Source organism: Ornithorhynchus anatinus, chromosome 5, assembly GCF_004115215.2.
Source record: "Ornithorhynchus anatinus isolate Pmale09 chromosome 5, mOrnAna1.pri.v4, whole genome shotgun sequence".
NCBI classification, from domain to species: Eukaryota; Metazoa; Chordata; class Mammalia; order Monotremata; family Ornithorhynchidae; genus Ornithorhynchus; species Ornithorhynchus anatinus.
Genome location: NC_041732.1, coordinates 38679290 through 38705454, shown reverse-complemented (window position 1 = coordinate 38705454; position 26165 = coordinate 38679290). Strand labels below are relative to the sequence as shown.

Genomic DNA, 26165 nt, shown 5'->3' with positions numbered 1-26165 from the left:
AAATACACCCATAGTAAGAAACAAAAAAGGAAGCAAGGAGACAGAAACTATATCTAGGTGCTGTCTTCATATGCTTGTAAAAAACAAACTTTTTCAGGAAATAAACCAGTATATAAGGTCAAAGCATCCAGTATCTTAACTGGTTTCAGGCAAAGAAGAGTTTTAAAAAGAGTTCACAAGCCTCTGAAAACCATATTAAGAGAAGATTTCTTGCCAAATTTTTTTTTTCGGTTGTCAAGTCAAAATAATCTGTTGGAAGTGGTAGTCAACCTTTCCACTCAAAGATCTGGTCCTAGGGCAAGCTCTTAGACATTATCTTTCCCTCTCCTCATTCTCCTCCTGATGTCAAAGAATGTGAGGGTCTAAGCAGTCAGTGAAGAAACAGCAGCCCAGTAAAGAACCAAACCAACGATGTCATGTGTGCATAAAATGAGTTTATAATAAACCACAAATAATCTTTCCACAGATACCAAGATTATTGGTCTGGTCTAGATGTGAAAACATCATTCCAAGATGGTAATTTTCTCTCACATGAGCTGCAATACCTTTCTGAGGGGTCCTGATACCTGTAGGGTACTGCACACCTGCAGTGCTCCTTTACTGGAACCTGGTTACTCCCAATCAATGGCAAGACCCCTTGGTTCAAACCAATAGACCTTAATTTGAATAACCGGAGTCCTGAGAGATATCCGATTCCAACCAGGTAACACTGTTTTGCCCTACCTTCAAATAATTCAGAGCAAGGAAGTCTGGCGATTGTTCACATCTCTTTATATAGGGACTTGGGCATCATTTAATAATAGTAATCAAAATTAAAATTATAGTATTTGTTAAGCTATTACTATGTGCAAGGCACTGCACTAAGTTCCGGGGTGAATATAAGCAAATTGGATTGGACACACTCCCTGTCCCACACAGGGCTCAGTCTTAATCCCCACTTTACAGATGAGGGGCTGAGGCGTAGAGAAGATAAATGACTTGCCCAAGGTCCCACAGCAGACAAATGGCAGAGCCGTAATTAGAAGCCAGGCCCATTCTGACTCCCAGCCTCATTCTCTAGCCACTAATAATGTTGGTATTTGTTAAGCGCTTACTATGTGCCGAGCACTGTTCTAAGCGCTGGGGTAGACATAGGGGAATCAGGTTGTCCCACGTGGGGCTCACAGTCTTCATCCCCATTTTACAGATGAGGGAACTGAGGCACAGAGAAGTTAAGTGACTTGCCCACAGTCACACAGCCGACAAGTGGCAGAGCTGGGATTCGAACTCATGAGCCCTGACTCCAAAGCCCACGCTCTTTCCACTGAGCCACGCTGCTTCTCTTCTCCAGGCATACCCAATTAATGGGAGTTTGGGGCAAACAGGTGTCACATAAGAGAGGAAGTTCAGGAAGTATTTATCCCCAGGGAATGTTTTTCCCTGCCCCAAATCAAGCAAACAAGGTGAGAAGGAAATTCTACCATAGAGGGCAGTTGTGAGGGCTGGCACACTCTGATGAAAAGAGCCATTAAGGTCTAATCATGGCAGTCTCCTCTCTCACCACTTCCCTCAACTTCCCTCAAATATGCAGTTGGTGGCATAAAAACACATTGTGACAGAAGGAAGCTAGACCTGGAAAAGGAGACTGGAAATTGGCAAAGGGAGGAAATAAAGAAATCAGGGGTCAGGCCACAATTGTGGCATTAGAATTCTCATTTTTAATAATAAAATTATTTTTTGAGATGAAATCTGAATCCTAATTATTTAGAAATAGACTAAACTATTTACTTACTTCTACACTTAAAAGACCTTTATAAGTCAGTACATTTGATACAATGGCTGAGTTATTTTCTGCTAGGAGACCAAGATCTGTGTTTTCATTGTTCACTTGATAAATAAGATGCTCAAATCCTGCTGCAGACCCGAGAGGTTCAATTCCGTAACTGACATTTTCAAACTGCAATATTCCCCTGAAAGATGAAACATGGAGATTTTTTAAAGTCATATAAAATCTTTAATCTGAAATTCTAACTTGGTCATGAAAGGAGTCTTAGGGTTCCAAAGGATTAGTGCGGCCTTCACTTCTACCATATTAGGAGTTGGGAACCCAACCTTCACTGCAACCTGCAACCCTTGTAGGGTTGAAAGGCCCAGATCCACTACAAAGGGAGTAGCAAGGAGCCCAATAAGAATCCAGTTGCCTGGATAAGGTTCTACCTCCCCACGAGGCAACCACCTCTAGTTTATGCTTCCAACCTTTTAGATAAAAAACTAGCTATTCAAAGGAATTAGTAAATAAGAGAGAATGAATTACCTGAGTCCAGAACATGTATTTATTGTGGCAAGTGAATTTGGGAAACCATCAATATATCCTTGATAGTGACAGTGAGTCTGGGGTGAGGAAAAAAGCAAATAGATGGGTTACTTGGGTGTAAACCGAACATCCAGTTAAGTATCTTTATGATCTGTCTTACTGTATTTTAGAGAAGCAGTATGGCCTAGTGGATAGAGCACGAGCCTGGGGGTCAGACGGACCCTGGGTTCTAATCCTGGCTTTGCCAAATTCTTGCCCTGTGACCCTAGGCAAGTCACTTAACTTCTCTGTGCCCCAGGTTCCCCAAATGTAAAATGGAGATTAAATACGTGTTCTCCAACTTAGATTGTGAGTTCCAAGCAGGACAGGGACTGTGCCCTATCTAATTAACGTATACTTACTCCAGTGCTTAGAACAGTGTTTGACACATAGTAAGCACTTAACAAATACCCAAAAAAAATACAGAACCTGGGATAGGCAGCACAAACAAATGAAAGTGTCATGTGCCTGAGAGACAAGATGTGGAATGTAATCCCATCTCTTCCATTGCCTGCTGTATCTCTGGCCTGTCAGTTAACCTCTTATGACTCACTTTCCTTATATGTAAAATGGGGAGAAAATACCTGCCCTTTTCTATTCACAGGACTGTTTTGCTATTTAACTTCATCAGGAAAAGTCCAGAGAAAATAAGAGGAAGAAAAACCAAAATGTATGTGGATCTGGGTATGTGTGTGCTGATTTTTTTAAAAATGGCAATTGTTAAGTGCACACTGTGTATCAAACACTGTTCTAAGTATTGGGGTAAATACAATTAATGAGGTTGGGCACAGTCCTTGTCCCATATGAGGCTCACAGTCTAAGTAGGAGGGAGAATGGGTATCCCCATTTTACAGATGAGGAAACTCAGACAAAGAGAAGTTAAATGACTTGCCCGAGATCACACAGCAGACAAGTGGCGGAGCCAGGATTAGAACCTAGGTCCTTCTGACTCCCAGGCCCATGCTCTCTCCCCTAGGCCACACTGCTTCTCGTGTGTTGTAGGCTGCTCAATTTGAGCATGTCTGTGCAAAGAATGAGCATCAGTGAGTCCCATCTTTGCTAGACAAAGAACCTGAAACTAAGTACCATGACCCAGAAAAGCCCTCTTCATACTTAGTCAAAGGGTAAGCCAGCTCAGAGACCTGGGGAAAGAGTGGCTGAAGCCACAGGAAGCAGGCACTAGAGGCCATTGGAAAGCTGATGGCCCAGCCATTTCCTGGAGATGCTGCAAGAAATCTACAAGCATGGAGGCAGGGCAGGCCTTGGGCTGTCTTCATCCCTGAGATGAGTCAGAAGAAGCACCATGCATGATGTGAAGTAGGATGGGTACGGCTGACCTCAGGATACTGGCCACTTAACGTGTGACTAATCCCCACCCCATCCCATCATGCTGCACATTGCACAAGGATGCATGCTAGAGTCTGATAACCTTCCCCTTCTTCTTCCTCCCCAGAGCTGCTGGTCCTGGGCAGCCTGCAGACAAATCAAATCAGTGCTGGACTCAAGAGTGGCGTCTGGGTGCAGGGTCCGGAAGTGGCACAGGGCAGGGTGCAGACTGTGGGGTGAGGGAGGTGTCCAGGTGATACAAGGCCAAGGCAGTGGATGAATGGAAGGTTCAGGACTGAAATGCAGGTCGTTCAGAAGGCCCCGGCAGTGGAGGCAGGGAAGGCAGCAATGGGAGATCCAGGATCGATAAACACCAAGCATGGACTGGGCAAAGGAGCAGAGGGTCCAAGACCAGTTTGGGAGACTTGAGAAGTCCCTGACCAAATCTGTCCTAGGATTCCAAATGCCTGTGGAACTCAAAAATGGGAGGGGAGGGACACATTGCAAGAGGATATGTCCAATTGACAAGATGAAATATGAAAGTGAAGTACAGGAGAGAGTGAGAGCATGAAATTAAATTTGAGAGTTTTTTTGTGTAAGTAGAAGTTGAAACTACATCAGAGGATTGGCTTCCTATGAAAGGAAGTATAAAATAATAAGACCAAAAGACCAAATAAATAAATGTCCAAGTCATGAAAGCGAAACTAATCTTACCTCAATATGTGAAGAACCAGAATGCAAAGCTCCTTCTTGGTTATACATATAAATCACAAAGTTTTCTGGAAGAAATATCCTATAGATCAAAAAAGAGAAATGTCATTACTACTTTCTTAATACCTAAACGAGTCCACACTTATTTTAAACTACATCCTGAGGCTTTAGCTACACAAACATAACAATCCAACCCCAAGATTGTCTGAAACCCTAGATTATGGTCAGATGTGTTACATATAGTTATATAAAATGTCTAAAACAACATCAGCCATGTCAAACTTGTGACCTGTAGCCCACAATCAGAAGCTGAGAAGCAAGGTGAAGGGTGTAGCTGAGCCCGCCCTAGTATTTGGAATATAGGCATGTGTGTGGGTTTGTGTGTGACTATTTCTCACCTCTCTCCCTTTTGCCCTCTCACTTCCTTCTAAGAATAATGTTGGTATTTAAGTGCTTACTATGTGCAGAGCACTGTTCTAAGCACTGGGGTAGATACAGGGTAATCAGATTGTCCCACGTGAGGCTCACAGTCTTAATCCCCATTTTACAGATGAGGAACTGAGGCCCAGAGAAGTGAAGTGACTTGCCCACAGTCACACAGCTGACAAGTGGCAGAGCCGGGATTTAAACCCATGACCTCTGACTCCCAAGCCCAGGTTCTTTCCACTGAGCCACGCTGCTTCTACCTACCTGATTCCCCTTCCTGCCTTATTCTACACCGTAAACTTGGGCTTTTATTCCTGCCCCAGTGGAAACCTCACCCATTAACACTGTATCTACAAGAAATATATTAAAAATATGCTAAGAGCTTTGTTATCTGACCTTCTTGAGAATGGGGATGCCTGCAAGGCCCAAATTGGAAACTTCCTTCTTTTTATTCTTAATTCACTGTTCAAATGAATGTCTGTGTCAGCCTAAGAGTGTCAGCTCCAAAGAACAGGGATCCTCATTATTATCAAAAAGCACTGATCATGTGCCTCCTGACTCCCATTACTGCCCAAACTCCTCAAACTGGTTGTATACATAATAATAATAATAACATAATAATGGTATTTGTTAAGTGCTTACTATGCCAAGCAGTGTTCTAAGCACTGGAGGGTATACAAGGTAATCTGATTGCCCCACGTGGGGCTCACAGTCTTAACACCTATTTTACAGATGAGGTAACTGAGGCACAGAGAAGTTAAGTGACTTGCCGAAAGTCACACAATTGACAAGTGGCAGGGCCAGGATTAGAACCCATGACCTCTGACTCCCAAGCCCATGCTCTTTCCACTGAGCTATGCTCCTTCTCTAAGGCATACATCTATGCCTCCACTTCTTCAACTCTCTTCTTAACCTTTCTATAAGCTGGTTTCCATACCCTTCATCCCACTGAGGCCACTTTCTTGCCAATTCTAATTGACTCTAATATCCAAATCCCCCTCGACCGCTCAGCTGCCTTTGACAAAGGTCACTCCTCCTTGATTTTACCAATCTTAGTTTTACTGACAAAGCTATCGCCTGATTGATCCTTCTCAGTCAAGTTCACTGGCTATTCTTCTGCCTCCCACCCTTACATCAATCGATTAGTCATACTTAATGAGCATTTACTGTGTGCAGAGCACTGTATTAAGTGCTTGGGAGAGTATAATATGACAGCCACTTTGCCTGCAATGAGTTTACAATCTAGAGGATCAAGGCTCTGTTCTGGATCCTCTTCACTTCTCACATTACACTTCTCACATTACACTCACTAACTTTGGGAGCTCAAATTTGCTCCCACGGCTTCAACTACCAGCTCTACATGGCAGACTCCAATATCTACATGGAAGACTTCCGAGAAGCAGCATGGTCTAGTGGCAAGAGCATGGGCTTGGGCATCAGAGGACGTAGGTTCTAATCCCTACTCTGCCACTTGTCTCCTATGTGACCTTGGGCAAGTTGCGTAACTTCTCTGTGCCTCAGTTACCTCATCTGTAAAATGGGGATTAAGACTGTGAGCCCCATGTGGGACAACCTGATTACCTTGTATCAACTCCAGCACTTAGAACAGTGGTTAGCACATAGTAAGCATTTAAGAAATAACATAATTATTATTATTACTATTATCTACCGCATTAGCTCTGACTGCTCTTCCTTGTCTACCAGCGTATGTTTCCCGCCTCCAGGACCTCTTTACAATGATGGACTGTCCCACCAGCACTTGGAGCTTAGTTGGTCCAACACCTTTTCCCTAACAGTTGAAAACTACACCATTTTTTCCATCTTTGAAGCTCAGAACAAAGGCATTATCTTTGTCCCCTCCCTCTCTTTCAAGTCCTATATTCAGCCAGTCACCAAATCTTGTTGGTTTTTCCTCATTTCCAGGAAGAGCCTCTTCCTATCCATCCAAATGGCCAGTCACTTGGCATATTCCAGCTTGACCACTGCATCAGCTTTCTCACTGATCTCCCTGCTGCAAAACTCCCCTCTCCCTAGTCCATACTTCATGCTACAGCCAAATCATTTGATTTTAAACATCACTGTGCAGGTGTTTCCCCATTCCTAAAAATCAAACAGAAATTCCTGATTGTTGGCTTTAAAGCACTGTCAGCTCTCTCCCTTCCATGCCTCCACTGTCTTCTCCCATTACAATCCAGCTGGCACTTCTGGTTCCTCCCAAGTTAACCTCACTGAACCTCATTCTCATCTCTCCTGTTGTCAACCTGTTGCTTACACCCTCCCATCTGCCTGGAATTAACTCTCTCCCCATTTACATATGACAGACCACTGTTCTCCCAACATCAAAGCTCCTCATAAATCATGTCTTCAGGAGGCCTTTCCCAATTAATTTCTAATCTCCTCAATTGATATTCCCATGACTGCCCCTGAGGACTTCCATGCCCACTAATCACCTAGGTATGTAGCTTGCATATTCTATTACTTAAATGCTAAATCATGTACATATTCCTCCTTCTTCCTCCTATCTGTCATTTACTTACAAATATTGTAAGGTCCACGGGTGCAGGGCTAAAATCTCTTACCTCTATCAAAGTCTCCCAAAAGCTTAGTTCAGTGCTCTTCACACATTAGGCCCTCAATGACTACTTCTAATTGACAGACATAGCCTTATGATAAAACTCTCAGAGAGTACAGATATACTCTATTCTTGAGGAGCCTACAATCTTCAACAGAATAAATGGACTCAAGCAGCTAGTACATACAATAAGTCGATAAAATGATATATTAGTACTAAATCCTATTCTTTCCTTGTAAACTACAGGAGGCCAGAAGTTTTGTTTGACCCCTTACCCATCTAGGAAGCAGGAGAATCGGGATCATTATTTACAGGCAGGTAAATTCATACTGTCCCCCCATGCAGTATGGTAGGAAAGAAGGAGTCATGGGAGCTGGATATTAGTCAGTGAAAGAAATTTGGGTTCTCTCCCAGTGATTATGAAAGACTTCACACAAGTGAGACTGGTTTATACTTCAGCAACTTGGTAAACTCTATCTGAGCTAAAATCCAACTATTGTTGACAACTTGATATCCTGCTCTAGGTTGCATAAGGGACTTCCTTGGAGATATAAAAGGGGTAGAGAATGCTGCTCTTGGAAGGGAGAAAAGATGTTCATACATTTAGGAAGGCAGGGACTCCAAAAATTACCTTTATTGCTATTTTCTAAAGATTTCTTGGCACTCTGGGCACAATCTCTAAAAATCAGATTATCTTAGACAAGATATTAAAGCTGGTTTCTATCCTAAAATACCCTATTCTTAGTGCATGATCATTCACAGAATGAACCCCAAATTAAATAAAATAAAAGGAATAAAAGCATTCACTTACTTTTGCTGGAGGTGAATTGTGTAAGGTGTCTCTCCTACTGTTATAACATAAGACACCTATACCAAACCATCCCAATGACAAAAGGTGAGAAGAAATGTCAGTGATTTATTATCATAACATGTAATTTTTCCATTTACAATTCCAATACAAACTTTCAAATTTTATAACATTATTAACTATTTAAGGTTTTTTCTATCTGGACTTTTGTACTTGCTAGAGAACTCAGAGTATGATGAAACGAACAATGCATGATTCCTTGCTGGGTTTTTTTTAATAGCAGGCCCAGGTTTTCCCATACCAGTTTATGACTTCATTAAGCACCTGCAGTTGATATCCCCAAACACTTTTGAAATAATGGAGGCCCATATTGCCTCTATTCTACAAGTGGGATGAAATTCAAGTAAGCTTGTGGAAAATAAAATAAAGCATTCTAAACCTATTTCAAGGCAGCTGCACTCTGACTTGCTACCTTCAGTATGGGCTGACACTCTTCTTTTCTATTCTGAAATTGGTTCATAGTAAACTTAATTGTAACTGTATAATTAAGTTCTCTGGGTAATGCTAATGAAGTACTACCAGTCCAGGACTGAAAAAGCACAAGGTGATCCCAGTGCCAAAGGTAGCAAAGTGGGAGAGCTCCCATTTTGAAGTGATAAAGTGGCAATTGATCCACAGGCACAGAAAACCATTGTTAATACTGTACACTGTTGTAGATGAAATAGTCTACTGAAACTTGAGTTTGCCTCCTCAGAATTGGCCAAAGAAATCTGTAATTCTATAAGAGTTCATGTGACTCTGATTTTCCTCATTCCAACTCTGGAGGAATACATCTCCTGGAAACAAAGGAGAAAAAAAATTATCCTTGCTCCTCTCTTCCTCTCACATATCTTGATGGCACTTAGTAATAATAATGAGCTCAGCAGAAGCTAATCATGTAAGCTTCTCTACTCATCTCAAACAGAGGTGTAAGGAATCTGCACTAAGGTAGTAACACATTTTGTCCCTAACCACTGCCCTTGACCCAAACAGCACTTGTATCCAGATGGTACTTGCATGCATAAGCAGGTAGACAGGCCCCTCACTGAATAAACTGGTCTCCCTGCCTACAGCCTCTCCTTTCTTCAGTTTACAAACAAACTGCTGCATGTGACACCTTTGACAAATGCTAATTGGAACACATGACTTTCCTCCTCAAGAATTTCCAAAGGCTCCCCACTGCTTCTAGCATAAAGTAAAATTAAAACAACTGCCAGTGGATCTCCTCTGATCCATCTGATCTATTCTGCTACAACTCAGTTCATTTTCTTTATTCCTCTCAAGTAAACTTTTCATTTATCTCTGTTCTAGATCCTCCTGCCCCTGACCCATTAAACATGCTTTTTCCCTGCCTGAAATGCCCTTATCAGCTTTGCCAAACCACAACCTTCAAAGCCTTCTCAAAAAATCACTTCCTCCAGAGGCATTTCCTAATAAATCTCCTAATTTCCCAGGCAGGCCATTCCTTCAACCACCCAGGCAGGCCATTCCTTCAGCCACCTAGTGCTTGTTGTATTTATTTGGTGACTAATTTGTCATTTATTGGTAACAGTTTTTTATATCTATTCTTTCATGCTTACTATGGTACCTTTCATCAATCTATATCAACTGTCTCCTCCCTTAGTAAAAAAAAAATATGAGGGCAGAAATCACATCTCCTCCTTATTTTGTATGTTCCCCAGGCATCTAGAATAGTCATGTGCACACTGTATGTGCTCAATAAATCCTGTTGATCTAGATACTGCTTTTGACTATTTCCACAAATGGTGCCTTAATAAGAGTACTTTCATTCATTCATTCAATAGTATTTATTGAGCACTTACTATGTGCAGAGCACTGTACTAAGCGCTTGGAATGAACAAGTCGGCAACAGAGACAGTCCCTGCCGTTTGATGGGCTTACAATCTAATCGGGGGAGATGGACAGACAAGAACAATGGCAATAAATAGAGTCAAGCGGAAGAACATCTCGTAAAAACAATGGCAACTAAATAGAATCAAGGCGATGTACATTTCATTAACAAAATAAATAAGGTAATGAAAATATATACAGTTGAGCGGACGAGTATAGTGCTGAGGGGATGGGAAGGGAGAGGGGGAGGAGCAGAGGGAAATGTGGGAAAAGAGGGTTAAGCTGCGGAGAGGTGAAGGGGGGGTGGTAGAGGGAGTAGAGGGAGAAGAGGAGCTCAGTCTGGGAAGGCCTCTTGGAGGAGGTGAGTTTTAAGTAGGGTTTTGAAGAGGGGAGGAGAATCAGTTTGGCGGAGGTGAGGAGGGAGGGTGTTCCAGGACCGCGGGAGGACATGGCCCAGGGGTCGACTGCGGAATAGGCGAGACCGAGGGTCGGTGAGGAGGTGGGCGGCGGAGGAGCGGAGCGTGCGGGTTGGGTGGTAGAAAGAGAGAAGGGAGGAGAGGTAGGAAGGGGCAAGGTGATGTAGAGCCTTGAAGCCTAGAGTGAGGAGTTTTTGTTTGGAGCGAAGGTTGATAGGCAACCACTGGAGTTTTTTAAGAAGGGGAGTGACATGCCCAGATCGTTTCTGCAGGAAGATGAGTACTTATTCGCACGGTGTCATAGGTTCAGGCAGATACAAGATAATCAGAATGGCTACGGTACCTTATGCCAAATGGGCCTCAGTCAAAGGGGTAAGGAGGGAAGGTACTTTATCCCTATTTTAAGTATGGAGGAACTGAGGCACACTTAAAAATACCATTTAAAAATACTTGAATATTTGGGATAATTGAATTTTCTCTTTTTATTGGAGATGGAACACTAACTTAACAAGTCTGTTGTTCTTTTATAGAGAGGATGCAGGAACTCTGTTATAGGAGCAGTAGGAGAACTCCTCCTGGGACCCCAGAGGTTTTTTTTTTTTAAATGGTATTTGTTAAGCACTTACTTTGTACCGGGTACTGTACTAAGCACTGGGATAGATACAAGCTAATCAGGTGGGACACAGTCCCTGATCCACACAGGGCTCACAGTCTTAATCCCCATTTTACAGATGTTGTAACCGAGGCAGAGAGAAGTTAAGTGCCTTGCCCAAGGTCACACAACAAACAAGTGATGGATCCAAGATTAGAACCCAGGTCCCTCTGACTCCCAAGCCTGTGCTCTTTCCACTAGGCCACGCAGCTCTCCATCCCTTTGAGGAACCCAAATTATCTTCCTGGGATTGAACAAACTCAGCTCAAATGACCCTAATGCCACTTCAGAGGCAATATGAGAGCATCAGGAGTTTCAAATTTAGGGCAGACTGTAAGCTGCTCTCTAGACTGTAAACTCATCTCTAGACTTTAAGCTTGTATCTACCAACTCTGTTACACTGTACTCTCCAAGAGCTTAGTACAAAGCTGTGCACACAGTCATCACTCAATAAATGCCATTGATTGGTTGATTGCAGGCAATTAGTGTTCTGAAAAATTAAAGTCCCCATGCTTATATACCTAGCATATGCATATTCAGAAAACTGGGTTACCAAATTTTTGGTTGTGATAAATGTTTAGAGGGGTGTGCTATTTACATTCAAGTGACGAGGGTTGTCATTGAGCACATTGAGTAATGAACTAAACAAGCCTCATTACTATTCTTATATTTCACTATCAAATCAAGGGGAAAAGCTAGGAAATGGCCAGGGTATGTTCTTGCCTCCAGTATCTTATTTGTGGCAGAATATAAGGTGTCCATGTTGCCTCAGTTAAGGTGTAGGTAGTTGAGGGAGGCCATAGAAACAAGGGAAAGTACCAGTAGTGTTTTCCATAGAAAGGAGTGGTAGTGGCTAAGAACTTAATACTATGTCTTAAAATACCATTGATTGATTGGTTGGTTCCCACAAATTGGGAGTGATACCAGCCTTGCTGTTTATCAGAAGGTGGCAGGGCAGATAAGATGAAATGCCATTCTACCCCTGGCACACTTGCTAAGGATTATTACACCATCCCACATTTCTTCCTGCAAAGTTGTCTGTAAATTGAAACTCTTCCATCACCTCTTACTTTCTGGGAAAAGATTTGGACCCAAGAAAAAATGTTTAAAATCACACCTATAAAGCTCTTCTACTATTTTTCTTGATTTGTCCACCTGGAATAGATATTCATTCATTCATTCAATTGTATTTATTGAGCACTTATTGTGTGCAGAGCCTGCACTAAGCGCTTGGAAAGTACAATTTAGCAACAGATGGAGACAATAACTACCCAACAACGGGCTCACGGTGTAGAAATCTTTTCAGTCCCAAGGTGAATGAATATATAAGTATCTCTGATGATCTGGGTACATGGCTCTCTCTATGGAGGTGGGGGCCTTTCTGTGAGTGAATGAATTTGGGAAGATGAGGAATGGTGATTCATATGGCACAAGCAGTAGGAAGAAGAGCAAAATTTAGGCGAACAATTAACTTGGCAAAATGCTTAGGAGATCACATTTTTTTTGATTCTTCAATACTAGGATCCAGGGTTTTCTTGGTTTGGGATCCTGAAAAATTACATCATGTCTTTCTTCTCCTCTCCCGACAGCATCTGTTGATTTACCAGCAAGTGACTTAAACAATCCAGCCTACTGATTTCTAGCACAACATCCCTATGTTGTATAATAAACATTAAAAACCCTCTCAAGAAAGTAAATTTGACACTAGCTCTGAAAAATTCTGCTTCTTAATTACATGTTGTAGTTTTGCATCATCACTTGTATTTGACAGGATCTTCTTTGGAATTGTGATTTGCAGAAATTTTTCTTTGGAATCTGGAATAAACAAAAATTTTTGTTACCTCTATTTTCAACGCAATACTTGCCAATTCTTTGATTTCCCTCCACATCCCCAGCTTTCCCATTTCAAAATGACCTGTGAATCAGCCACACCAAACCCATTTAACTTCATTTCCTTGGCCTTCTATTTCCTCATCTCTACTCTTTCAATCTTTTTAACACCTTAGCCCACATCACAGCTTGTGTTGGCAAGATTTCTGCAACTCTATTCCTCCACTGCTTTTCAAGTAAGGGTCTATTAGCAGCTGCTTGCATAGCATTCATTCATTCAATCGTATTAATTGAGCCCTTATTGTGTGCAGAGCATTGTACTAAGTGCTCAGAAAGTACAGTTCAGCAACAGATAGAGATAATCCCTACCCAACAACGGGCTCACAGTCTAGAGGGGGAGGAAGACAACAAAACAAAACAAAATAGTACTTCTGTATATAGCTGTAATTTATTTATTTATTTATATTAATGTCTGTCTCCTGACTGTAACCTCATTGTGGGTAGTGAACGTGTCTACCAACTCTGTTGTATTGTCCACTCCCAAGAATTTAGTACAGTGCTCTGCACACAGTAAGTGCTCAAATACGATCGACTGACAGCTCTCCCTCATTACCCCAGGCAAATCCCGGAGGCTTCAGGTTCCACTGCTCCTGATGGTGTGTGTACACTGAGCCCCAGGGATGGCAAGAAGTGGTGTTCACAGTGATGACAAGCAGCCGCAGGGTCCACGGGGTCGCAAGGGATGCTTAACGTTGGCTACCATGCAACCCGCTGGTGGATCACAGTCCCTATTGATTTCACATCAAAACTCCTCACCTGCAACCAATGGGCTAACGTCACCTGCTCTCTGTTGGACTCTCAGCACAACTCTGGGGGTCCCGCCAGCTTTTTTTCACTTGGTTGGGGGGAGTAGAAAGACAGCAAATGGGTCAAGGCCCCCTACCTCATGCAGATTATCTGGTCGCCTCAGACATGTACATGAGCGGACTTGGAAACAAAAACTCCTTGGAAACAAACTAGTGGCTTTGAAGCATTCAATCACCTTGCTCCCTCCTACCTCACCTCACTATTGTCCTACTATATTCCAGCCTGCACACTTCACTGTTCTGATGCTAAACTTCTCTCTGCACCTCAATCTCATCTATCTCACTGCCTACCCCTCGCTTACTTCCTACCTCTGGCCTGGTACACCGCCCCCTTCTCAAATCTGACAACCACTCACCCCTCTTTAAAGCCTTATTATAGGCACATCTCCTCCAAAAGGTCTTCCCTAAGCGCCCCCTTTCCTCTTCTCCCACTCTCTTTACATACATATATGTACATTTACGTACATATCTGTAATTTATTTATTTATACTATTGTCTGTCTCCCCGTCTAGAACGTAAGCTCACTGTGGGCAGGGAATATGTGTCTGTTGTTACACTGTATACTCCTAAGCGCTTAATACAGTGCTCTGCACACAGTAAGCGCTCAATAAATATGACTGAATGAGTTAATGAATGGAAAGGTGACACCAATGTTGTCAGTGGGGGGCATAGGGCACACAGACCTAAGGTGCTGGGGATTCCCTTGCAGCTGGAACACAAGAAAACAATAATGATGATAATTATAATAATAATAATAATAGCAATAATAATAATAGTCACATTTGGTAAGCACTTGCTATGTTCAAGACACTATTCTAAGTGCTGAAGTAGATACAAGACAACCGGGCTGGATATAGTCCCTGTTCTACATAGGGTTCACAGATGAGTGAACTGAGGCACAGAGAAATTAGATGATTTGCCCAAGGTCACACAGCAGAAAAGTGGAGGAGCCAAGATCCCAGATCCTTCTGATTCCCAGGCCTGAGCTTTATTCACTACTCTATGCTGCTTCTCAGAAAGGAAAGAGGTGTAATTCGAAGCAAGTAGGCCCCAAACCAAATGAGTAATAACACAAGTATGGACTAATAGAAGGGCAGGGAACTGATCTACCAATTCTGTTGTATTAGTCTGTAAGCTCCCCACAGGCAAAGAGTCTGTCTGCCAACTCTGTTCTATTAGACTATAGACTCATGGTGGGCAGGGAATGTGTCTGTTATAGTGTACTTTCCCAAGTGCTTAGTACAGTTCGCACTCAACTCCACTGATGGCATACTCTCCCAAGTGCTTGGTACAAAGCTCTGCACACAGTAAGCGCTCAACAAACATCATTGATGGTGAATTCTTCCAAGCGCTTAGTACAGTGCACTGCACACAGTATGCACTCAACAAATACCATTGATGAGGTCATGGGTTTTTAATTCCAGCTGTGCCACTTGTCTGCTGTGCAAGTCGCTTCACTTCTCTGTGTCTGTTATCTCATCTGTATTAAGACTATGAGCCCCAAATAGGGCAGGGACTGTGTCCAACCTGATTACCTTCTACCTTCCCCAGTGCTTAGCACATAGTAAGCACTTAACAAATACCTTCATTATTATTATTACTCTCCCAAGCATCTTTCCTGTGAACCCCATATCTGCACACAGAATAAACACTCAAAGAACACCATCGAGGATGATGAACTCTTCCAAGTGCTAAGTACAGTGCTCTGCACAGGCACAGTGTGAGCACCTCTCCTCCTTCTCCCATCCGCGCCCCCCCACTCCCAACCCTCTCCTCTACTTTCCCATCCTTCCCTGCAATATCCTCAGAGGAGATCTCCTCTCAAGTGCCACCCCCTCCCCCTGTGCTTCCAACCCCATTCCCGCTCACTTTATAAAAACTATTGCCCCTTCCCTCCTCCCCTCCTTAACGTCTATCTTTAAAAATTAAATAAGTTGGTATTTATTAAGCGCTTACTATACGTAGAGCACTGTTCTAAGCAATGGGGTAGATGCGGGGTAATCAGGTTGTCCCACATGAGGCTCACAGTCTTAATCCCCATTTCCCAGATGAGGGAACTGAGGCACAGAGAAGTTAAGTGACTTGTCCACAGTCACACAGCTGACAAGAGGCTGAGTCAGGATTCGAACCAAGGACCTCTGACTCCCAAGCCCGTGCTCTTTCCACTGAGCCACGCTGCCCCTCACCCTCCAACGACTTCTTTGCCTCTGCCTTCAAATACGCCCATGTCTCCCCATTCCTAACGAAACCCTCTCTCAACCCCACTTCCCCTTCCAGTTATTGTCCTATCTCCCTCCTACCCTCCCTTTCCAAACTCCTAGAACAAGTCTACACTTGCTGCCTTGAATTCCTCAACTCCAACTGTCTCCTGGACCCCCACCAATCTGGCTTCCATCCCCTCCACTCGACCGAAACTGCTCCCTCAAAGGTCACCCATGACCTCCTTCTTGCCAAATCCAATGACTCCTACTCTATCCTAATCCTCCTCGACCTCTCAGCTGCCTTTGACACTGTCGACCATCCCCTTCTCCTCCACACCTTATCTCACCTTGGCTCACGGACTCTGTCCTCTCCTGGTTCTCCTCTTATCTTTCTGGCCATTCATTCTCGGTCTCCTTCGCGGGCTCCTCCTCCCTCTCCCATCCTCTAACTGTAGGTGTTCCTTAAGGGTCAGTGGGTCAGTTCTAGGCCCTCTTCTATTCTCCATCTATACTCACACCCTTGGTGAACTCATTCACTCCCACGGCTTCAACTATCATCTCTATGCAGATGACAACCAAATCTACATCTCCTCCCTGGTTCTCTCCCCTTCCCTCCAGGCTCATATCTCCTTCCACCTCCAAGGACATCTCCAACTGGATGTCTGCCCGCTACCTAAAACTCAACATGTCCAAAACTGAGCTCCTTATCTTCCCTCCCAAACCCTGTCCTCTCCCTGACTTCTTTGTCACTGTGGACCATCCTTCCAGTCTCACATGCCCGCAACCTTGGTGTCGTCCTTGACTCGGCTCTCTCGTTCACCCCACACATCCAATCCGTCACCAAGACCTGCCGGTCTCACCTTCACAATATCGCCAAGATCCGCCCTTTCCTCGCCATCCAAACTGCTATTGTGGTGGTACAAGCTCTCCTAATATCCCGACTGGATTATTGTGTCAGCCTTCTCTCCCTTCCTCCTGTCTCTCCCTACTCCAGTCCATTCTTCATTCCGCTGTCTGGCTCATCTTCCTGCAGAAGTGCTCTGGGTATGTCACTCCCCTTCTCAAAAACCTCCAGTGGGTGCCTATCAACCTTCACACGAAACAAAAACTCCTCACTCTTGGTTTCCAAGTTCTCCATCCCCTTTTCCCCTTCTACCTCACCTCCCTTCTCTCTTTCCACTGCCCACCCCGCACACTCCGCTCCTCTCCCGGTCACCTCCTCACCGTCCCCCGATCTCGCCTATCCCACCGGTCGACCCCTGGCCCACGTCCTCCCGCTATCCTGGAATGCCCTCCCTCCTCAACTCCACCAAACTAACTCTCTTCCCCTCTTCAAAGCCCTTCCGAGAGCTCACCTCTTCCAGGAGGCCTTCCCAGACTGAGCCCCCCTTTCCCTCTGCTCCCCCTCCCCTCCCCTCAGCACCGTGCTCATCTGTATATATTATTACCCTATTTATTTTGTTAATAAGGTGCATATCTCCTTGATTCCATTTATCTTGATGATGTTGTCTTGTTTTTGTATTGTTCTGCTTTGCTTTGCTGTCTCCCCCGTTTAGACTGTGAGCCCATCAATGGGCAGGGACTGTCTCTATCTGTGGCCGAATTGTACATTCCAGGCGCTCTGCACATAGTAAGCGCTCAATGAATACTATTGAATGAATCGATACCACTGATTGACTCCTAGCCAGCAGAGGGTGCAGACCGGTTTGGTGTTCTCCTAGAAGGCACTGCTGGGGTGGGGCTCTTGCCAAGGCCCCGCGGAGCGGAGACTTACCCAGCCCGGAGAGCGGCCCGGCTACCAAGCCGGCGAGCAGGGCCAACAAGGCCACCATTGCGCGGCCGCGGCCCCCAGTCACCTGCAGCGCCGGCCCGGACGGCCAGGGGGCGCTACGCCACCGGCCCGACCGACGCTATTCTCTGCGCCTGCGCGCCCAACCGTCACCAACCGCGTCTCCCCCCGCGGCGCGCTCCCCTCTCTGCGCCTGCGCGCCCCACGGCGCGTTCCTTTCTCTGCGTCTGCGCGCCCCGCAGCGCGCTCCTTCCTCGGCGGCGGCGCGCCCGCAACGGTCACCAACGGCTGCCGGTCTTCGGGGACCTGCGGCGCCCCCTGCCGACACGGGCCAAAGCTGCAGGGACGCGCCCCCTTCGCTGAGGTCGCCCTGCTTGCTGACCTAGGTGCCCACCACCTCGACAATGTGTTTGTAATCGATCAAAGGGGTTTGAGTGCTTACTATACTAAGCGCTTGGGAGAGTAAATAATAATAATTATGGTATTTGTTCAGAGCTTACTATGTGTAAGGCACTGTACTGAACGCTGGGGTGGATACAGGCAAATCGGGTTGGACACAGTCCCTGCCCTACATGGGGCTTACAGTGTTACGCTCCATTTTACTGATGAGGTAAATGAAGCACAGAGAAGGCAGGCAAGTGACTTGCCTAAGGTCACAGAGCAGACAAAGGGCAGAATATGATTATTGCTATTGTTTTTGTCTGTCTACCCCGATTAGACTGTAAACCCCTCAATGGGCAGGGACTGTCTCTATCTGTTGCCGATTTGTACATTCCAAGCGCTTAGTACAGTGCTCTGCACATAGTAAGCGCTCAGTAAATACTATTGAATGAATGAACACACGTCCTCTGACTCCCAAGTCTGTGTTCTTACCCCCAGGCCATGCTGCTTTGATAGGCCGCACTATCCCTGTCGTAACCTAAATGGAAAGAGCACAGACCTGGGATTCAGAGGACCTGGGATCTAATCCCTCTTCTGCCACTAGATAGTGTGGAGCCACTTAACTTTTCATGCCTCAGTTTCCTCATCAGTAAAATAAGGGTTGATTCCCTCCTACTTATGGGTGGGAAGTTGGGTGGGGGCGGGGGGGCGTGAGAAAAGAAAATCTAAAGTGGAAGACGGGATTTTGCATAGTTCCCGATTCTGGAAAAACTTTGCTTCATGCAAAACGGCCTCTCTTCCAAAGATCTCCCATCCTGGGGTTTCATGTCCCCCTGGGCGAATAGGGAACGGTGGGGAATTAACTTGATTCTCTCAGAATTCTCCTCTTGGTGCAACATCTGCCATGTTTCGAGAAGCAGCGTGGCTCAGTGGAAAGAGTCCGGCCTTGGGAGTCAGAGGTCATGTGTTCGAATCCCCACTCTGCCGCTTGTCAGCTATGTGACTGTGGGCAAGTCACTTCTCTTCTCTGGGCCTCAGTTCCCTCACCGGTAAAATGGGGATTAAGACTGTGAGCCTAATGTGGGACAACCTGATTACCCTGTATCTACCCCAACGCTTAGAACAGTGCTCTGCACATAGTAAGCGCTTAACAAATACCAACATTATTATTTTTATTATCTTTCCTAGCCAGGTCTCTGTGTGGGCTAATGGGGAGCAGGGAAACCCCAAAGAAATGCTGTAGGGGCAAAGGACAGTGTCTCTCCATGCAGGAGTGGCAGGGAAAAGGGGGCATTGCTTGGGGCCCCTTCTCTTCTCTATCTTCTCCCCTACGCACCTTTCCTTCTGTTTTCTTTCCCTGCTTCCATTTCTCCTACTTCTCTCATCCACGAAAAAAGTTACAAATGTTGTTTCATCAGTTCCCCTCCCTGCCCCCTCCCCCTTTCCAAGAAGATAGCCCTGCAGCCAAACCAGTTCTAATATCTTCCTGGATTCTCACCAGCCCGAGAGAAGTGATCCTGAAGCACTCCTGCACTGGACCAGGCCTGGAGCAGGTGCGACAGAGGGCCAAGCCCACTGCTGCCCTGCTACTAGGTGCCCCCTGATCCTCAGTGGGAGCCCCACTGCAGGGGGGGGACAGTGGAGGGAGAGGCAGGGAAGGGGGGGTTGTTTGGTACCCCTTCCCTTCTCTCTCTTTCCTTGCCCCCTTCACCTTTCCTCCTTTTTTTCTCTCTCAACTTCCTCTCCCACCTTCCAAAGTTTAAAATGTTGTTTTGACAGCTCCCCAGCACATTCCAGGACCATAGCCCTCCAGCCCAAACAACCCTAAGAATAATAATAATAATGATAATGTTGGTATTTCTTAAGTGCTTACTATGTGCAGAACACTCTTCTAAGCGCTGGGGTAGATACAGGGATCTGAGAAGCAGTGTGGCTCAGTGGAAAGAGCACGGGCTTGGGAGTCAGAGGTCATGGGTTTCAATTCTAGCTCTGTCACTTAGCTGTGTGACTGTGGGCAAGTCGCTTAACTTCTCTGTGCCTCAGTTACCTCATCTGTAAAATGGGGAGTAAGACTGTGAGCCTCACGTGTGAGCCTTACCTGATTACCCTGTAAAAAAATAATGTTGGTATGTCCAGAGCACTGTTCTAAGCGCTGGGGTAGATACAGGGTAGGCAGATTGTCCCACGTGAGGCTCACAGTTAATTCCCATTTTACAGATGAGGTAACTTAGGCACAGACAAGTTAAGTGACTTGCCCACAGTCACCCAGCTGACAAGTAGCAGAGCCGGGAGTTGAACCCATGACCTCTGGCTCCCAAGCCAGGCTCTTTCCACTGAGCCACGCTGCTTCCCCTGGAATCCTGGAATCTCACCAGCCCGAGAGAAATGAACCTGAAACACTTCTGAATTGGATCAGGAGGGACCACGCCCAACTGCAGCACTGTAACTAGGTTGCCCCCGATCCTCAGTGGGAGACCCACTGCAGCAGGGACAGTGGCAGGACAGGGGAGAGATGGGCAGGGAAGAGGGGGGTAGCTTGGGAACCACTCATCTCCTCTGTCTGTTCCCCCCTTCACCGTTCCACCTTTTTTCTCTCCCTGCTTTCAACAGCTCCCCTCCCCGCAACCCCTACCCCTGCCTCTCCCCAATTCCAGGACCCCAGCTCTCCAGCCAAACCAGCTCTAACATCTTCCTGGATTCTCTACAGCACAAGGGGAGCGATGCTAAAGCACTCCTGACTTCACCCCAACTCACACCACCCCAGGCACCTGTCTTAGGATGTCCTCTGAGGCCTGGGATTAGGTCTGATCCCCACTCGAGTCACCCCTACCCCTTCTAGCTACCCAAAGAAAACCTGTTTTCCCCCCAAACACTGGGTTTAAGAATAAAAGCTGTTCAATCTCCAACCGGATGGCCTTCCTGTGTGTTTGTGCATTCATTCAATCTTATTTATTGAGAAGCTTACCAAGTGCAAAATACTGTATTAAGCGCTTGGGAGAATGCAATACAAAAGCAAAAGACACCCATTCCCTGCCCCCAGGGAGCTCACAGTGTAGAGGATTGTGTGTGTGGATTGGGTCTTCATATGGTTCAAAGAGGTGGTGACTGAACAGAATAAAAAAGATGTTCAGGGCTGTCGATTAGACTGTAAACCCGTCAAACGGCAGGGACTGTCTCTATCTGTTGCCGACTTGTTCATTCCAAGCGCTTAGTACAGTGCTCTGCACATAGTAAGCACTCAATAAATACTATTGAATGAACGAATGAATGATGAAAACTTCTCTTTTTACGGAGCCTAATGAGGGCTTTACATCTAAACAATTGGATGGGATCTCCTGAGCCAGCCAAAGGAGAGTCAGCTCTGTGGGGGACCAGTGGAAGAGTGAACGTGGCATTAGTGCCCTCTCTTCCTTGGAAGGTTTTTTTTCTTCCCTTCTGGCAGCTCCTAGGATATCTGGTGTGCCCCTGAAACCAGACTGAAACTTGCCCAAGTAGAGTTGGTGTAGTGTGGACTGCTTCCCTGGATTAAGGGAACAAGGACAAAACAGTGGAAATGGACACATCACTGTTGCTCTACTAGCTTCTAAAACCCCTTTCACGCCTCTCCTCCAGTACCTATCCCTACTCCCTTTGACCCACCTTCCTTTATATACAAAGACACCCCCTCCCGTCACTCTCCACTTGGATTCCACCTGCCTTTTACCCCCTCGTTCTGGAACTTTCCTCCAGGCTGCACTCTAATGCTCAACACACAATCCCTCCTCCATTCCTAGTCTTTCCTGATCCGATTTAGATAGCTAAGCACCAGTCACCTTCAAGGCCGATGAAGAGGCTCACTAACTGGTAGAGCAGTTGAGGAAAACTTGCTGCTGCTCAAACCGGCAGGTCTCAGGAGTTGCTCCAGGGCCATGACCACAATCAAGTTAATGGTTCAACTAATTTACCATGACAAAAGCGGCAAGTGCTATTTACTTATCAAGCCTTAACCCTCTACCTTCGTGTATCCCCTCCAGTGCTCTTACCGTCTTTCAGAATTTAGGGACCTAGAGAATAGCTATTAAATAATTAAAATCCTTGCCCATAACATAATGGAAACCGTCACGGACTTTTTTTCTTTTTTTTTTTTCAATTGAGCCATTCACTCTCCACTTGGACTCAACCCTTTCATTCATTCATTCAGTAGTACTTATTGAGCGCTTACTATGTGCAGAACACCGTACTAAGCGCTTGAAATGTACCAATCGGCAACAGATAGAGACCGTTCCTGCCCATTGACGGGCTTACAGTCTAATCGGGGGAGACAGACAGACAAAAACAATAGCAAGAAATAGAATCAAGGGATGTACATCTCATTAACAAAATAAATAGGGTAATAAAAATATATACAAATGAGCGGATGAGCACCAGTGCTGAGGGGAGGGGAAGGGAGAGGAAGAAAGCAGAGGGAAAGGGGGAGGAAAAGGGGTTTAGCTGAGGGGAGGTGAAGGGGGGGCAAGAGAGGCAGCAGAGGGAGCAGAGGGAAAAGGGGAAGCTCAGTCTGGGAAGGCCTCCTGGAGGAGGTGAGCTCTCAGTAGGGCTTTGAAGAGGGGAAGAGAACGAGTTGGCGGAGGTGAGGAGGGAAGGCATTCCAGGAAAGTGGAAGGACGTGGCCCAGGGGTCGACGGCGGGATAGGCGAGAACGGGGGACGGTGAGCGAGGTGGCGGCAGAGGAGCAGAGCTTTGCGGGGTGGGCGGTAGAAAGAGAGAAGGGGGGAGAGGTAGGAGGGGGCAAGGGGATGGAGAGCCTTGAAGCCTACAGTGAGAAGTTTTTCTTTCGTGCGGAGGTGGATAGGCGACCACTGGAGGTTTTTAAGAAGAGGGGTGACATGCCCAGAGCGTTTCTGCAGGAAGATGAGGCAGGCAGTGGAATGAAGAATAGACTGGAGCGGGGAGAGACAGGAGGAAGGGAGATCAGAGAGAGAGCTGACACGATCATCCAGCCGGGATATTATGAGAGCCTGTACCAGTAAAATAGCCGTTTGGGTGGAGAGGAAAGGGCGGATCTTGGCGATATGATAAAGCTGAGATCGGCAGATCTTGGTGACGGATTGGATGTGTGGTGTGAACGAGAGAGCTCTCCTTCTTTACACCTCGTCTTGAAACTTTCCTTCCGGGCTGCACTCTACTGCTAAACACACAATCCCACCCCCATTCCTAGCTTTTTCCCCATCCGATTTAGATAGCTGACCACCCGTCACCTTCAGAGCCCGTGAAGAGGCTTACTAAACTGGTAGAGCAGTTGAGGAAAACTTGCTGCTGCCCAAACCGGCAGGTCTCAGGAGTTGCTCCAGGGCCTGAACCACAATCAGGTTAATTGCCTCAACTAATTTACCATGACAAAAGCAGCAAGTGCTATTTACTCATCAAGCCTTAACCCTCTACTTCGCGGTATCCCTCTAGTGCTCTTACCTTCTTTCAGAATTTAGGGACCTATAGAATAGCCATTAAAAAATTTAAATCCGTACCCATAATATAATGGAAACCGTCACGGACTTTTTGTCTTTGTTTTTTCAATTGAGCCTTGAAAGTTCTGGGACTATTAATATTACAATGAAACATTTCAAATATACAGTGCTTTTAATTTTGTTTTTAATAAAGACCAACCAAGCCTACAGGACTCCATTCAAAAAAGGATAGCCACATTCGGGTGTTCTGATTAAGACTAACAATCCTAATAATAATGCTGACATTTGTTAAGCACTCACTAATGTGCCAAGCACTGTTCTAAGCACTGGGGAACACACAAGGTTATCAGGTTGCCCCACGTGGGGCCCACAGTCTTCATCCCCATTTTACAAAGGAGGTAATACAGTTTACAAAGGAGGTAACTGAGGCTCAGAGAAGTTTAGTGACCTGCGCAAAGTCACACAGCTGATAAGTTGCAGAGCAGGGATTAAGAACCCACGACTTCTGACTCCCAAGCCCGTCCTCTTTCCACAGAGCACGAAATCAATTGTTGATTGCTCAGTGTATCACTGATTCGTAGCATGGCTCAGGGGAAAGAGCCCGGGCTTGGGAGTCAGAGGTCCTGGGTTCGAATCCCGGCTCTGCACCTTGTCAGCTGTGGGACTGGGGGCAAGTCACTTCATTTCTCTGGGCCTCAGTTACCTCATCTGTAAAATGGGGATTAAGACTGTGAGTCTCACGTGGGACAAGCTGATGACCCTGTACCTACCCCAGCGCTTAGAACAGTGCTCTGCACATAGGAGCGCTTAAAAAATACCAACATTCAAAATTCTATACAACCTAGGAAGTTCTGAGAGGAGTTTTCTACTGTCTCTCCAAGATCACAGTTAGTCGTAGTGGTGTTTGGCACTTACAATGTGCCAAGCACTGACCAGGTACACATCTGTCCTCCCTTCTACTTTCACTGTCAGCTCAGTGCAGGACAGGGACACTGCCCAACCTAATTAAACCTGTATCTACTCCAGGGTGCAGAAACGGTGCCTTGCACATAGGAAGGGTTCAGTAAATACCTTTGTAAAGTCCCTCGTGGGTAGGGAATCATATCTATCAACTGTACTGTAGCCTTCCAGACAATAATAAAAATAATATGAATGATGAAGATTTTTTATCATTATTTTATGGTTTTGTTAAGCGCTTACTTATGGCTAAGCCCTGTTCTAAGTGCTGGGGTAGATACAAGGTAATCAAGTTGTCCCACGGTGGGGCTTACAGTCTCAATCCCCATTTTACAGATGAGGTCATTGAGCACAGAGAAGTGAGTGACTTGCCGAGGGTCACACAGCAGACGGATGGCGGGAGCAATACTAATAATGGTGGTATTTGTGAAGCGCTTACTATGTGCAAAGCATTGTTCTAAGCGCTGGGGGGATACAAGGTGATCAGGTTGTCCCACGTGGGGCTCACAGTTTTAATCCCCATTTTTTTACAAATGAGGTAACTGAGGCACAGAGAAGTTAGTGACTTGCCCAAAGTCAATAGCTGGCAGCGGCGGAGGCAGGATTCGAACTCCAGTGACTCGACTCCCAAGCCCGGGGCTCTTGCCACCGAGCCACGCTGCTTCTCTACAAAAAGGATAGAACCACGACTTCTGACTCCCAAGCCGGGGCTCTTGCCCACCGAGGCCGTGCGGACCAAACCAACTGCGTCGTGGTGACACAGGAGGGAAAGGAATGGGGGAAAGGAGATCGTAGTCCAGGGCAGAAAAAGAGCCGTTCCTTTCGGGGTTTTTTCCTTTGTCTTTTATTAAACCGTGAACATTGATTGCCGCGATGCAAGTATTCAGTACAGAAATCTCCTCAAACTGTCTTGGGTGGGCTACTGAGGAATAGGTTTCAAGCATCTGTAATATATACATTAGTCATTTTGAGGGGTTATTTTGATATCTGAAGGCAGAAGGAAACGGATTTAAAAGAAGAGACGGGGAAAATCCTTTCCTTTTTTCTGGTTAGGGGGCAATGGAGGGAGAATCTACTCGTCAGAGCGATAGCGGTGGCTCCGCCCACTGTGGGTCTTTGAAGCACCGACCTGAACCTCTCGGTGACTCTTTGGGGTCACTCGGGCACCCATCTGACCTCTCGGTGACCCCCTTTGGTCACCGAGGCTCCGATCTGACCTCCCGGTGACCCCCTTTGGTCACTGAGGCTCCCATCTGACCTCCCGGTGACCCCCTTTGGTCACTGAGGCTCCATCTGACCTCCCGGTGACCCCTTTGGTCACTGAGGCTCCCATCTGACCTCCAGGTGACCCCCTTGAGTCATCAGGCCCGGCCCTGACCTCCTGCTGACCCCCTTGGGTCACCCAGGCCCGCTCTGCCCTCCGGTGACCCGTTGGGTCATTCGGGCACCGACCTCTTCTGTTGCCCACCCACTGGGTCACTGAGCCACGGACCTGTTGCCCACCCACTGGGTCACTGAGCCACGGACTCGCCGGCCCAGCAGTTTCGGTGAGGGGCGAGCACAG

At 46.0% G+C, this 26165-nt stretch overlaps 1 protein-coding gene and 1 long non-coding RNA gene across 3 annotated transcripts in view; one reads left to right on the top strand and one right to left on the bottom strand.

Annotated features, from left to right (window-relative positions):
* Positions 1-17955, bottom strand: part of ADAM32 (ADAM metallopeptidase domain 32) — a 60737-nt gene extending 42782 nt beyond the window's left edge. The window contains exons 1-6 of one of the 2 annotated variants that reach the window (XM_029066624.2): positions 17805-17955; positions 12869-12948; positions 8179-8234; positions 4373-4451; positions 2294-2370; positions 1772-1949 (exon numbers count right to left, since the gene is read on the bottom strand). In XM_029066624.2, the coding sequence (XP_028922457.1) occupies positions 1772-1949; positions 2294-2370; positions 4373-4451; positions 8179-8234; positions 12869-12948; positions 17805-17862 (528 nt within the window). In that variant the 5' untranslated portion in view covers positions 17863-17955. The remainder of the gene's footprint in view (positions 1-1771; positions 1950-2293; positions 2371-4372; positions 4452-8178; positions 8235-12868; positions 12949-17804) is intronic. The other variant, XM_029066625.2, reaches the window with a different exon arrangement.
* A 126-nt stretch (positions 17956-18081) lies between these two features.
* Positions 18082-21106, top strand: LOC114812236. Its single transcript, XR_003759888.1, has 2 exons — positions 18082-18205; positions 20811-21106. It is a non-coding gene; the product is annotated as an uncharacterized LOC114812236 (long non-coding RNA).
* Positions 21107-26165: the final 5059 nt, after the last annotated feature.